This window comes from Dermochelys coriacea, chromosome 15, assembly GCF_009764565.3.
Source record: "Dermochelys coriacea isolate rDerCor1 chromosome 15, rDerCor1.pri.v4, whole genome shotgun sequence".
Classification (NCBI taxonomy): domain Eukaryota; kingdom Metazoa; phylum Chordata; order Testudines; family Dermochelyidae; genus Dermochelys; species Dermochelys coriacea.
The window spans coordinates 496,030-510,908 of NC_050082.1; the positions used below are offsets into that span (position 1 = coordinate 496,030).

The 14,879-nt window shown below is 55.4% G+C and overlaps 1 protein-coding gene and 1 long non-coding RNA gene across 2 annotated transcripts in view; one reads left to right on the forward strand and one right to left on the reverse strand.

Moving 5' to 3' along the window:
* TBC1D10A (TBC1 domain family member 10A) overlaps window positions 1-10,394 on the forward strand; it is a 43,943-nt gene extending 33,549 nt beyond the window's left edge. The window contains exons 6-9 of the mRNA XM_038373539.2: window positions 1,903-1,968; window positions 3,904-4,093; window positions 6,943-7,097; window positions 8,349-10,394. Coding sequence (XP_038229467.1) covers window positions 1,903-1,968; window positions 3,904-4,093; window positions 6,943-7,097; window positions 8,349-8,726 — 789 coding nt within the window. The 3' untranslated portion in view covers window positions 8,727-10,394. The remainder of the gene's footprint in view (window positions 1-1,902; window positions 1,969-3,903; window positions 4,094-6,942; window positions 7,098-8,348) is intronic.
* On the reverse strand, window positions 464-12,166 carry LOC122456824. Its single transcript, XR_006275910.1, has 3 exons — window positions 12,152-12,166; window positions 2,250-2,253; window positions 464-598 (listed from the first exon to the last, which is right to left on the reverse strand). It is a non-coding gene; the product is annotated as an uncharacterized LOC122456824 (long non-coding RNA).
* Window positions 12,167-14,879: the final 2,713 nt, after the last annotated feature.

Genomic DNA, 14,879 nt, shown 5'->3' on the forward strand with positions numbered 1-14,879 from the left:
TGCCTCCCTATTTCCTTTCTGCCCCAGACATGATCTGCTCCTGCCTGCAGTGATCTTGGATCCCAGAGAGGGCATCTTCTAGCACGCCAGCCTTCTTTGCATGCTCCCTGCACAGATTGGCCCGAGGGCTGGTTTGGGCTGCTGTCTGGTGTAATGGCAGGTAGTGATGCTCTGGCGGGATCTGACCCGTGCTAAGGAGAGGGAATCTCTAGTCCTCTTGGGAGGCTCCCTGTCTTCCAGCTAGGGGGCTGGGAAGGGACCCAGGACTCACAACTGTGTTTGGAGACTATATGGCTGACACTCCCCTCCCTGCGCCCACAAGGAGGAGAGGCAGGGCAAGGGGTTGTGGCAGCAAAACCCCAGTGAGTAGGGCCTTCCCTGGGTTGTGCCTAAAAGTAGGAGTTTCAGGGGAAAGGAGCTCTCCCAGTGGGGGGGTTAACCTCGTGTTCAGCCCAAAGGGTGGAGTAGCCGACTAGGAAGTGGCCTAGGAGCTGTTTGCCAGGGACTGCAGGACCCTGTGCCCACAGGGGATGGGCTGTTGGGTCTCCCCAAGTTTTTATAATGGTGGAGGAGCTGCTGCAGCTGCCTTGTCTCAGTTCTCAGGGGGTGGAAACTCAAACATGTCTGGCCCCTGCATACAGCCTTGCATGCGTGTGGATTGGCCTGCAGCCACCCAGTCAGGGCACCAGCGAGCGACAGCTCTCACTGGGCGCTCGCTGCAGAACCTCTCCTCTCTCCAGCAATGTGACACAGGGCTGGCTGGTGCCTGCTCAGGCTGCGCTAAGGAGGCGGCTTGTAGGACTCATTCCTTTCTCCCCAGAAAGGACCTCCCACTCCATTCCTCCTGCTTGTTGAGCGGGCAGCCTGGGTAGTGCTCCGTCGGACGGGCAGAGACAGCCACCTGCCCCTTGCACTGGGCTGCCGCACCCCCCAGCAGTATTGGAAGTGCTCTAGGCCCTGGAGGGTATGGAGTCAGCCTAGGGAAACACTAAAGCAGGCATCCCACAGGCATTGGTTCTGGCTTCTGCTCTGTCACCTCTTCCCCCATCCTGAGAATGCCAGGGGCTTTGTCTGCCTTCTGGGGGATGGGGCTTCCCAGCGCCCAAGACTCTGTAACTGGCAGGGCTGCCAGCCTCGGATTCCTCTCCCCGTTCTGGGTTATGGCAGTGTGGCATAATGGCTAATGTGCTGGCCTGGGATTCGGAGACCTGGGTTCCATGCCTAGCTCTGCTGCTGGGTGACCTTGGGCAAGTCCTTTCCCCTCCCTGTGCCTGTTTTCCCCATCTGTAGAATGGGGATAGTGAGCCTGGCCTCCGTGAGGCGCTGGGAATGGCTGGTGACTAGCTCTAGTGGAGAGCTGGGATTAATAAACTTCTCCTGGAGTGCAGCCGCGTTACAGCATGTTACAGCACGGCCTCGAATTCCCTGGGGCTCCGTCCCCTGAGCCCTTCCCATCTCAGACACGTGTCCCTGCCACCAGCACTAACCAGCCTGGCTTTCTGGTGTGCTCAACCTGGGCTCCCACTGATGGGTAGGAGCTGGGTTCCCAGCCCTCTGAAAATCAGGAATGAGGTGCCTCTGGGCAGGCTGGGGAGAGGGATGGCGAGGGCCCAGGGTGACTTGTGCCATGGGGGGAAGCTTGCTGCATGGTCACAGGGAAGGGAGCAGGCCCTTTGGGCACAGGCTGGCCCTGCTTTTAGGCACAGCAATACCGCTACATAGAAGCAAGGTGTCCATAGGGCTGTGTTTCCCCTTGCTGGGCCCCGTGGCTTGGGAGGAGCAGCGCTGGCAAGCGGGGGGCCGGGGGCTGCATTGACAGCAGCGAGCGTGTGGAGGGCATTTCCAGGAGGACTGCAGCGCGATCTGCCCTGTCCTGCACTGATGACCCGTTCCCTCCTGCAGCAAGCCTTCTGGTGCCTGGTGCAGATCTGCGAGAAGTACCTTCCCGGCTACTACAGTGAGAAGCTGGTGAGTGAGGGTGGGCGGGAGGGAGGGGTCCCTCTGACACCCCTGAGCCTGCCCTGCAGAAAGCAGCTGGTAGTCACCTGGGTCAGCAGCAGGAGGCCAGTTGGCTTCCTCTGCCTGCGATAGTCACCAAGGGCTGCGGGTAGACCTGGTTCACCAGAGCAGAGCCCAGAGAGGGTCGATTGCAGAGGGTCTGTAGCAAAGGGCCTGTTGGGCCACCTGCTCCAGAGGGAGGGTGGCCACAGGGTTAGGCCCTGGGCTAGGAGACAGGAGTTCAGCCCCACTCCGCTGGACTGTGTGGCCCTGGGCCTCAGTTCCTCCCCTGTACCTTGGGGATGCTACTTCCTTGGCCCTGCCTCGCTAGGCTGGAGGCAAAGGCTGTTCTGCATCTGGCCCAGTGGGTTCCTGACCTCATGGGTGCCTCAGGTGCTACTGAGCTACACGTCGGGTTAGGCCTGTCCTGGATGGATCCGAGAGGCAGGTGGATGCTCCAGCCTTCCCAAAGCAGCTCTGTGGCTAGGCTGGGATGTCTAGAGCGCCCATAGGGAGTTGCTTTTGGTTTGCTTCCATGGCCCATCAGGAGCCTGTGGCTTACAATGGCCAGCCTGGGGCAGTGACTGCGCACTGGGGAGGTGGCTGAGGGGGGAGCTGGGTCCTGTGCGCTGCCCCTGCGCTTGCAGTAGCTAATCTGCGTGCAGCCGCAGTGGAGCGTGAATCCTGCTCTCACATACTGAGATCTTTATCTGACACAGCAAGAGGCTCTGTTCACAGGCTATATTTCTCCCCCTCCCCAAACAGGAGTCCTGCCAGTCCCCTCCATGCCCACGTGGCCCTGGGCACCTCACTTAGACTGTGGGCAGGCCATGGGCTTGCCCCAGACCCTCCTAGCGAGGACTGGCTTGTCCGCTGGAGTCCAAACCACTTCTCCGCTCCCCCTTCCCATTCTGCAGTATCTGCTTCCAACAGGAGGGCAGTGTGTTCCCATAATGCATTGGGAGTGGGTCACTCCAAGGTGGGAGAGGAGAGTCGCAGTGGGACTGGCGTTTACCAGCATGTTTCTGCACTGGTAGGACATGCCTCTGGCTGGGCAGCCCTGGAGACCGAGCTCCAGCAGCTGCACAGAGCGGAGACGAAGGACGGCTGTGGACTGTGGCTCTGGGTCCAATTCCTGGCTCTGCCAGATGCCCGCTGACCTTAGCAAGTCGCTCCCCCCCCGCCGCCTCCGTTCCCTCCTGTACAATGGGGGTGATGCTGACCCAGCTGTGGGGCACACTTGGAGACTGCACTGGTGGGGCGCTTGTGAACCTAGACCTGTGGTTCTCTAATGTCTTGGCAGCCCCTTTCACACAGCAAGCCTGAGTGTGACCACCTCCCCTTCTAAATTAAAAATACATTTTTATATTTAACACTATTTTACATGCTAAACTTATAACCTTGTTTAAACTGAATTTTACCTTTTCTCACCACTTTTAAATTAAGACTAAAATACATTTTTATTGAATTGTTATAAGCAAAAATTATTTTTTTAACTAGTTACTGTTTAATACTGGGGGGACGTGAAGAAACTTTGTCAGTATCACTTTTCCCAGCAGACTTAACACCCTTACTTCTGTGCTGCTGCTGGTGGCACCTGGTGGCTAGCTTCACAGCTGTTGACACCTTCCTCTTGGCACCTGGGGTCAGCCTCAAATACCCAGTCTCTTCCTCAGCAGCCTGTCAGGGTCCCAGCTGGAGAGAATGAGAAATGCAAAGCCCAGTAACTTGGAGCATGGTAGCACCACTGTGGCCAGCTGGGAGCTCTGCCTCTCCAGTTGGGCTGCTGCTGGCAGACGGCAGCTGTCTGGCTATGTTATGGTGGCCATAAGTGTGTGGATGGCGGGTGGGCACCGTTTGGAGGAGTGGCCTCTCCCCTCCTGTAACCTGCTGCTCTCCCTGCAGGAGGCCATCCAGCTGGATGGGGAGATCCTCTTCTCACTGCTGCAAAGGTTCGCACCTGTGGCTTACAAGCACTTGAGCAAGCAGAAGATCGACCCCATCCTGTACATGACGGAGTGGTTCATGTGCGCCTTCTCCAGGACCCTGCCGTGGAGCTCCGTGCTGCGTGTCTGGGACATGTTCTTCTGTGAAGGTAGCGCCTGGGTCCCCTGGGCTGCTCCATTGTCCTGGGGCAGAGCCTTCCAGTCTGGGACCCAGCTTAGGGGCGTCTGGGGGACTTGCCAGCCTGGCCGCCAGTTCAGCTGTCTGCACCGAGGGGAGCCATGTTCCCATGGTCCCAATGTAGCATTCTAACCCAGGGTTCTATACCTGCCTTTGCCACTGGCTGCCTCTCTGTGCCTCACTTTCCCCATTTGTCACCAAGTTCTCAGATCTTTGGCTGCAGAAGTGGAAATGATCAAATCAATACTAAGCCTTGCCTGGGATGACTTAGTTCAGGGGTCTCAAACACGTGGCCTGTGGGCTTCATGCAGTTATTTCCTGCGGCCGCCAAGCTCTCCCCCCCCCCCCCACTCCTCTGCCTACTTCTAGGTGCTTCCTGCCACCAAACAGCTGTTTGGTGGTGCTTAGCGCTTTCCAGGAGGGAGGGGGGAGGAGTGATGAGGCATGTGCTCGGGGAGGAGGTGGGGCAGGGTGGGGATTTGGGGAAGGGGTTGGAATAGGGGCAGGGAGAGGGCGGAGTTGGAGTGGGGACTTTGGGGAAGGGGTTGGAATGGGGGCAGGGAAGGGGTGGGAAGAGGTGGGGCAGGAATGGAGCCTCATGAAAGGAGTGGAGTGGGGATGGGGGCTGAGGGGGAGGCTTTTGTATCTTCATATGAAAAGGTGTCAGTGATGCAGTCCTTGGCCAATGTGTACTAGTCCTCATGTGGCCCTCATGGTGATTTGAGTTTGAGATCCCTGATTTAGTGGGGGATTGGTCCTGCTTTGAGCAGGGGGTTGGACTAGATGACCTCCTGAGGTCCCTTCCAACCTTGATATTCTGTGATTCTAAGTCTCCATCTCCCTCCCTCTGCCGGGGTCTCCAGCTTCTCACCCACCTCCAGAGAGGGCTCTGAATATGCCCCCTTTGCCTCCACGCTGCTGCTAAGCTGTGCCCCTGGGCTAGGCTTGGGGGGGCCTCCGACCCTCCTTCGCCTGCATTGGGGAGACATCAGTGGAGAGACCCCTGTTAGGACGGGAGAGTGGGGCATTCACACCTGAGCTGAGTCGTAACTACACGTCCAGTCTGGCTGGCAAACATCACCTGCGATGGCAGATCTGCCCCAGCCCTGGATGAGTCGTGCTGGTTCAGTATCCTCACTGGGTACTTAAAAAATCTGCCTTATTGCCAGGGAAAGCGCCAGGGCTGCCCCTGTTCAAGGGCATTGGTGCTGCAGGAGTGTTCTGAGTCTCGGAGCCCAGGAAAAGAACCAGCTCTTAGCACCTGCTGGTGCTTTCTGTCTGAGTGGTGAGAGCTGGGCAGAGGTGCTGCAGCTTGCCTGCTCATTTCTGAAAGGGGTGTTCAGCAAGACCAGACTGTAGCCTAGGGTTGGTAGGGAAGTGGGGGGCCATGCTGGCTGGGGGGTGGCTGGGATGGATTGGATCTGAAAGGCAGGCTCCAGCACAGAGGCTGTGTCTGAGCTGTGGTAGAAGCAGAAGATGGGGTTAGTCTGAGCTGTAGTTAACCAGCCCTGAGTCTGCCATGAGAGTTACCAGGACACGATTTTGCCTTGCTCCCCAGGCAGGCTGTGTTCTGGCTGTGTGTTTCTGTAGGGGGTGGATGTGTCTTGGGGAGGCAGTATGGTGCAGTGGATAGAGCACTGGATTGCAAGTAGCGAGGTGGTTTCTGCTCCTGCCCTGCTGTGACCTTGGGCAAGTCAGTTCTCCTCACTGTCTCTGGTTCCCCTGGATCCTCTGCCTGCCTCCCCTGTTCAGATCATTAGTTCTCCAGGGCAGAGATTGTCTCTGGCCATGTCTCATGCCCAGCGCTGTGGGGCCTTGATCTCCGCTGGGGTCTCTGTGCAGGCTAGTTTCAGACTGTGCCCAAAGGAGCTACCAGGAGGAGGGCGCTGGCAGGTGTAGAAGAGGTAGCCAAGGAGCCAGCTTTGCGATGAACAGCATTTCAAAGCACACCACTGGGTGCCTACTTCAAGCTGGAGCCAAGTTTGGGGGCAGCTCCAGTGTAACCTCAGCTGGACCCCAGGGGTGCTTGTCTCTTGTGCCTCTGCAGATCAAGGTGCTGAGAAGAGACTGTTTTCCTGGCAGCACTGACAGGGAAGATGTCGGGCACTGGGCTCCAGGCTGCCAAGTAATCTGGTTGATACTTGGCTAATGTAGCACAGGGCAGGGGAGCACTGGAAGGACAGTGCTGATCCCGGTGCTGCCTTGCAGCCTGCTCTCAGGGGATTGTGTCCATGAAGCAGGTGCTGGTATGGTAATTCCTTGTCTCCAGCTGGGACCAGACTGGTGTCTGGTCACGAGCAAGACATTGGTTTGGGACTAAAGGGCCACACGTTGCCCCTGTGGCAAATGGGGCAGCAGGCCAGGTAAATTTCAGGTTTGGGAGTTAGTGGGTATATGTGGGTTGGGAAGGGGAGCAGTCATTGGATCATCCCCTCCTATATGAGCCTTTGTTTCTCTGGCTCTGAGAAACCTCCCATCAGCTGTTAACCCCAAACTGCCATTGGAGAACATGGGAGCAGCTCTGAGGGTCACTGCCCTAAACTGTCACTGCTGCACCCACTGTCATCTTCAGAGCATCACGTTCCAGCATGCCATACTGCGGCCCGTTGAGTCTATTACATCTCCCAGCTGGCCCAGGCGGGGGTGGGGATCCCTGTTGTAGGTCACATACCTTAAACCGATGGGGAAAAGCAGGGCAAAGAACGTTTCCAGCTCCTATGGCTGGCGTGGGGCAGGCTGGTATGCAGCCTTCCTCTGGCTGCTGGGTGGCCAAGCCCTGGGGCTGCACGGGCACTAACCAGCTGGTGGCTCTGCTTCTAGGGGTGAAGATCCTGTTCCGGGCTGGCCTGGTGCTGCTGAAACACACGCTCGGCTCCTCCGAGAAGCTCAAATCCTGCCAGGGACAATACGAGACCATGGAGAGGCTGAGGGCGCTGAACCCCAAAATGATGCAAGAAGCCTTCCTGGTGCAGGAGGTGAGGAGACGGGGGTGGGATCCCAAGCTGCCCTGGCACGTGCATATCCACAGCTGGGAGCTCACCAGCCCTCTCCCCCCACAGCATGGCCTGAACCTTTCATCCAGTGATCAAAGCCCGGCACTCATGTTCCCTCTAATGGATGTGGGCTGGGGTGTGGAGAAGGCCTAGGGATTGATGCGGGGCCCTGGTTGCTCCCAGTGCACTTTGCTGCTGCTCTCTCCTCAGGCTACTGCTCCAGCAGGCGAGGGAGCTCCCTAATGGGGGCAAACGCCCACATCCCACCCTGGCAGACAGGCAGCTCCTGGCTTGGGGGATCTACCAGGTCCTGGGGACTGTGACGAAGCTGCTGCCCCACGCTGCTCTGCAGCATTTCCCAGGAGGAGCTGTAAATAGCTTAAATGCTCCCTGTGGTGGCACTTGGCTCAAATCCCCCAGCCCTGGGAAAGTAGCTTTGGGGGCGAGATCATAAGCTTCCCACAGAGCCCCTTCTGGAGGGTCCCTGGGATGGAAGCGGGTGCCTGCTCAGCGTGGGAGAGCCCTGGCTGGGGGAGGGGCCCTGGGCTCTGTTGTGAAGGGCTTTCAGGAGCCCCAGGCTTAAAGCAAGTTCAAATCCAAGGGCTCCCCCCTCGGGCACTGAGTGAAGCAGGTGTGTGCAGTGCTGCCCTCTGCTGGTGAAGGCTTGGATAACAAGCGGGTCTTCTCCATCAGGGTACTTGCAGGCCTTTCAGGGAAACCATGAACTATGTGGATGCTGGTCCAGGAGCAGCACAAGGTCCCTAAAAGTGGAGGGCCACCAGTGCCTGAACCGTGCCCTTGCCCTTGTGCTGCCCTTCTCCCGGAGGCCCCGTCCCACCCCCCCCATCACTTGCCCTTATGGCCAGTAAAAGGTTGGAGGGCCATGGCCCCCTGCTCACCCCTGTTCCAGTTCCCTTGTGCTGGTCCCTAGGAGGAAAACCCCACAACGAATAGGGAGGAGACTAGGGGGCCCAGGAGGGGTCACATTTTCTTAGGCTCGTGTACTGATCGCCTGTTAGATCACAGGGACCAAATCTCTTAAACTGTACAGCATGGGTGGCTGAAAATCCAATCGGAAGGTCTGAGTTTCTGTTGGGTTTCTCATGTGGCTGTGACTGCTCCCTGGGGAAACAGCTGTGCTGGCAGCCCCCAGTTCTGGCCTGGCCTGGCCTGGTCTGGGGTCTGTGCTGTTTGGGTGGGCAGGGGCCTGATGAGCATGTGCTGTCCCCACAGATCATAGAGCTGCCAGTGACGGAGCGGCACATCGAGCGGGAGCACTTGATCCAGTTGAAGAAGTGGAAGGAGACCCATGGGGAGCTGCAGTGCAGGTCCCCCCCACGCCTACATGGCGCCAAAGCCATCAGCAACTCGGAGCCACATTCCCTCAAGGCGTTGGACCCTTCGCCCTCCATCATCCTTCCCCCCAGGCAGGCGCTCCCACCCAAGGGCCACAAGAAGGAGAAGAAACAAGACCAAGGGAAAGGCAGGCCAGCCAATGGCCCCATCCCTGAGGAGAACGGAGCCCAGGCCTTCATCGAGCCTGGGGCCTCCCTGCATCACCAGTCCAAGGAGAGCCTGAGCTCCCGCGAGAGTGAGGACACCTACTTGTAATGGGGTTGCAGCACATTCCAGCTCCGCAGTGGCTGAGCGCCCAGGGTTGCCACCTCTGCGCCTGAGGGGCCAGCCAGCTGGGCCTAGACTCAGGACTGATTCCCTGTTGCAGCCAAAGTGGGGAGCAGGGTGGGTCTGGGGGCCTCTCTCCTGCCACTCTGGGTGCTGGGGGAGGAGCCTTATCTGTGGGAGCAAAGTTTTTATTTATTGTTTGGCTGCAATTGACTTGCAGAGCGGAGATCAAGGGAGCTGGGCTGTGCCTGGGGCAGCCATTCAGATCCATAGGCAAAGGGCTGTGAACCTGTGTCTGCCTGAGGGCTGAATGCGTCTCTTCCTTCCATTGGCAGGCTCAAAGCCCGTTCCCAGGAAAGGTCTGGGGTCTGGCTGGCTGCTCTAGTGGGGGCGGGCTGACTGTTTGAAATAAGCTAATGAATTGACCTCAGGCAGAGCAGGGGGCAGAATTGATCTCCCAGCCTAGGGCTGAGCAGTCCATGTGGCTTCTCTCTGCTGAAATTCCCTCTAAGGATCCCAGCTGCTATCTTGGCTGGGCCAGTCCTCCATCACTGAGTGGGCTGGAGCAGTGTGGACCCAGTGTCCAGGAGGAGAATCTAGGCTCAGCTGTTGCACATGCTCAGCCTGAGCTGCAGAGGAAGAGTTGAGCTGGTCTCTCCTGCCCCAGCCCATGCTGCAGGAGTGTCTCTATTGCCCAAGGGGGGTGGCTCTCCAGGCCTGCACGTGGCGGATTCCAAACTCATGCTGTGTCTGGCAGGGGGGCTGTTAGGGAGGAAATGATCTGAGCATTTATTACCGACTTTCTCTACTGCAGCGAGCCTATTTATTTGTCTGTGTAGCATAACTGTTCAAAAGGAGCCTTGCCAATATATAGGGAAAGGTCAGATCCGCCCCGATGGGTGCCTGCAAATTCTGGGCAGGATGCAAGGGGCTGGGGACAAGGTCTGCATGAGGCAGGGCTTGCACTGGCTGCTCAAGACCTGGGTGAAAGCCCTGCTTGCAGGGGACTGACTTGAGCCTGCTGCTTTGGGTTTGCAGCGGCAGCCCTTCCTGAGATCACCTGCAGGTGGTGGTATGGCAAGATAAATGAGGCCACCGGGAGCATGTGCTGTGCTGATTAAAGCTGGTGCTAGGCCTGGCAGCTCAGCCCCAAATGCTGATAGAGAACAAGTGTATTCAAGGGTTAATCCAGATGTGGAAGGGCAACAACTACCTCCTCAATAGGGGTGCAGCCTGCAGATCCCAGACTGCAGAGCTCTCATATCTGGGAAGTCTCTGGCATATTGCATTAGTTACTGCAGGTTGCATTTCCACACTAAGGGGCACAGCATTAGCTGGTTGTGGTGCAGCCTAGGGTGGCCTGAAGTTGGGGAGCCCCAGATATTGATAGTGAAGGTGAAAAGGAAGGAGGGTCTATTTTCCAGCTTGCAGCATTAATGAGTCCCAGGGCGAGTCTCTTAGGAATCCTCTGGACACTTCTTCACTCAGTCTTGGCCTTTCTGCAGACTGCCTCCTGAGGGTGGAAGGGATCTGATCTCCTTGCCCACCTCAACTATGCTGGACACTGGGCCTGTGTGGGTGAGACTGTGTAAAACAAATCCGTGAATGAAGTTGCAATGTTTTTGTACAGAGAATCAATAAAGCAGATTGTGTAAAGAAGCGTGTGCTGCTGGGAGTGGGGTTCTGTCTCCTTTGAGTGAGGAGCCCAGGGTGCAGTCTAGCCCCCGCCTTGGCATCCAGGGGTGTTAATTCACCTGACCCAGCGACTGCTTTCACTTCAGCTTTGTAAGAGCCTAAACAATGGCTACGACTTCTCTGCATAAAGCCCTTCCTTAAGCCCCACTAGGACAAGTTTGTTGCAAGTCTTGGGTACTTATACACTAGTTAATTGTTCAACCAGGGAGTGTCAGAGCCCTGCAGGGACATGGGCCTAGCCAGGACTCCCCAGCTATTCCATGGTTGGATCTTGTTTCAAATGCTCCAGATCAACTGATTGCCCTAGAGGTCACTTGTCCCCATCATCTTCCATTTGTTAAAGCTTCACGTCCCACTTGAACGTGGCTGCCTCTGGGGCTGTGCAAGGCAGGAGCAATGTTACGGGAGAGCATCCAGGACCAGAAGGGTAGTGGGTTGGAGACATGCTGGGGCACCATCACTTCGAGGGCAATTCCCGCATCTTTCAGACACGGTGGGAGGGGGCTGATCTGGGAACAGGGTTGCTCAGAGCTTTGTGTCCCTTCCTTGCTGCTCTCTGACTGAAGGCTTTAAAGACTGGGGGGGGGGTTGATTATTTTCCTCGTTACTCTAGACATCACTCTCCCTCTGTCCTTTCCCTGGTGAGGCTGGTCACTGCTGGCTTGCTGATACAGCTGGGCCATGATGCGGAGACTGATTCAGCCAGGGCCCTCAGCAAGGCAGTGGAGACTCGGGTACCAGTTCCTGTTCTACCAAAGGTCTAGGCTAGTGCCCTAACCACTGGGCCATCCTTCCTCCTCAGCAGGGCAGTTCTAACCAGCCTGTCCTGGGCAGAGTAGGCAGCTTGCCTCTGGAGTGCGTGCTGCAAATCTGGCTGCGCTGCGCTCTTCAACCAGCTGGTTCCCCAAGTGCTTTCTGGAGGCTTCTTAAATTCCGGTGGCTGCAGTACTGGCTTTGGCCACCACAGGCCTCCACTTTACTGCTTCAGCAAGCAGGATCTAGTGCTGCCTGTAGAATCATAGAATATCAGGGTTGGAAGGGACCTCAGGGGGTCATCTAGTCCAACCCCCTGCTCAAAGCAGGACCAATCCCCAATTTTTGCCCCAGATCCCTAAATGGCCCCCTCAAGGATTGAACTCGCAATGCTGGGTTTAGCAGGCCAATGCTCAAACCACTGAGCTATCCCTTCCCCCGAGTAGCTCCTGGCCCTTGGGCCCCCAGCTGCTCAGGGTGAAGGCAGGAGGGGAGTCCCAGGAGCAGCCACCAGCCAGGTGTCAGCAAAAGCAGGGTGGTCCTGTAGCCTGGCTGCTGCTTGGGAGGCTGGGGGTGCAGGGGGCAGGAGCATGTGCGTTTCTGCTGCAGAGCTCAGTCAGCAGCCCAGCTCCTGTGAGGGTGGTTTCTGGGCCTTGTTTGTGCTTCTGAACTAGAGGCTGGTAGGACTGGGCTAGGGGTTGGCAGGGATCCGGCACTGAAGAGGCTAAACTGTAACGTGGGCCAGGGCCCCTACTCTGTAAACCAGCTCCTGCCCTGGATGGGAACAGCTTTGCCCTGCGTGACCCTAGGCTAAAGCCCTACCTGGGTGCTGGCTAATGTGCCACAGTGAGGCCAGGGCTATGATCGTATGCAGCGAGCGGTATAGGAGCTAGGCTCAGAGACCCAGACAGAGCCACCATGGGTGTTTTTCCTAGAGCTATGCTGGAACAACTCGCAAGCTTCACCCCACTGAGAACTGACCCACAGGGTGGGGGTAAACCTACAGCAGAAGTGAAAAAGCCAACAGGACAGTTGGGGAGATCCTGGGTCAGGAGGGCAGAAGCTGGTGCTTCTACGTATCCAGCTCTGTTATGGGAGGTGGCGTTCCTACGCAGCAATACTCCAGGCAGGGCCGGCTGCCTCAAGGGAGCAGCTTATGAGCAATTCAACAATATTAGTTCTGTACTGTGTGAATACAGTCCCTCTTTTCCTCCAACTCCTGCTCCTTACATTTAACAAAGTACTTCAACCATACTTTCCACCTTCATCCAATAGAGCGTAAGGGATAACTTGGCTTCGGCGGGCAGCCTGTATCTCTGTGCTCCTTTATTTCCAGACACAGGCTTGCAGCTATTTGAGGAGGGAATTCCTGACCTGCTGTGAGCAAGACGTACTTGCTTCTGGTAAAAAGAAAAGGAGTACTTGTGGCACCTTAGAGACTAACAAATTTATTAGAGCATAAGCTTTCGTGAGCTACAGCTCACTTCATCGGATGCATTTGGTGGAAAAAACAGAGGAGAGATTTATATACACACACACAGAGAACATGAAACAATGGGTTTATCATACACACTGTAAGGAGAGTGATCACTTAAGATAAGCCATCACCAACAGCAGGGGGGGAAGGAGGAAAACCTTTCATGGTGACAAGCAGGTAGGCTAATTCCAGCAGTTAACAAGAATATCAGAGGAACAGTGGGGGGTGGGGTGGGAGGGAGAAATACCATGGGGAAATAAGAAAAGGAGTACCGGTGGCACCTTAGAGACTAACAAATTTATTAGAGCATAAGCTTTCGTGAGCTACAGCTCACTTCATCGGATGCATTTGGTGGAAAAAACAGAGGAGAGATTTATATACACACACACAGAGAACATGAAACAATGGGTTTATCATACACACTGTAAGGAGAGTGATCACTTAAGATAAGCCATCACCAGCAGCAGGGGGGGGAAAGGAGGAAAACCTTACTTTGTGTAATGACTCATCCATTCCCAGTCTCTATTCAAGCCTAAGTTAATTGTATCCAGTTTGCAAATTAATTCCAATTCAGCAGTCTCTCGTTGGAGTCTGTTTTTGAAGCTTTTTTGTTGAAGTATAGCCACTCTTAGGTCTGTGAGCAAGTGACCAGAGAGATTGAAGTGTTCTCCAACTGGTTTTTGAATGTTATAATTCTTGACGTCTGATTTGTGTCCATTCATTCTTTTACGTATTTCATTCTTTCACTTTCTACAAGCCATGACCCTCTGATCCCACTGAGAGTTACCAAAAGAAACTACAGCATTTGCTCAAGAAACTCCCTGAAAAAGCACAAGAACAAATCTGCACAGACACACCCCTAAAACCCCGACCTGGGGTATTCTATCTGCTACCCAAGATCCATAAACCTGGAAATCCTGGACGCCCCATCATCTCAGGCATTGGCACCCTGACAGCAGGATTGTCTGGCTATGTAGACTCCCTCCTCAGGCCCTTCGTTACCAGCACTCCCAGCTATCTTCGAGACACCACCGATTTCCTGAGGAAACTACAGTCCATTGGTGATCTTCCTAAAAACACCATCCTAGCCACTATGGATGTAGAAGCCCTCTACACCAACATTCCACACAAAGATGGACTACAAGCCGTCAGGAACAGTATCCCCGATAATGTCACGGCTAACCTGGTGGCTGAACTTTGTGACTTTGTCCTGACCCATAACTATTTCACATTTGGTGACAATGTATACCTTCAAATCAGCGGCACTGCGATGGGTACCCGCATGGCCCCACAGTATGCCAACATTTTTATGGCTGACTTAGAACAACGCTTCCTCAGCTCTCGTCCCCTAATGCCCCTACTCTACTTGCGCTACATTGATGACATCTTCATCATCTGGACCCATGGAAAAGAAGCTCTTGAGGAATTCCACCATGATTTCAACAATTTCCATCCCACCATCAACCTCAGCCTGGACCAGTCCACACAAGAGATCCACTTCCTGGACACTACGGTGCTAATAAGCGATGGTCACATAAACACCACCCTATATCGGAAACCTACTGACCGCTATTCCTACCTACATGCCTCTAGCTTTCATCCAGATCATACCACTCGATCCATTGTCTACAGCCAAGCGCTACGATATAACCGCATTTGCTCCAACCCCTCAGACAGAGACAAACACCTACAAGATCTCTATCATGCATTCCTACAACTACAATACCCACCTGCTGAAGTGAAGAAACAGATTGACAGAGCCAGAAGAGTACCCAGAAGTCACCTACTACAGGACAGGCCCAACAAAGAAAACAACAGAACGCCACTAGCCATCACCTTCAGCCCCCAACTAAAACCTCTCCAACGCATCATCAAGGATCTACAACCTATCCTGAAGGACGAGCCATCGCTCTCTCAGATCTTGGGAGACAGACCAGTCCTTGCTTACAGACAGCCCCCCAATCTGAAGCAAATACTCACCAGCAACCACACACCACACAACAGAACCACTAACCCAGGAACCTATCCTTGCAACAAAGCCCGTTGCCAACTCTGTCCACATATCTATTCAGGGGATACCATCATAGGGCCTAATCACATCAGCCACACTATCAGAGGCTCGTTCACCTGCGCATCTACCAATGTGATATATGCCATCATGTGCCAGCAATGCCCCTCTGCCATGTACATTGGCCAAACTGGACAATCTCTACATA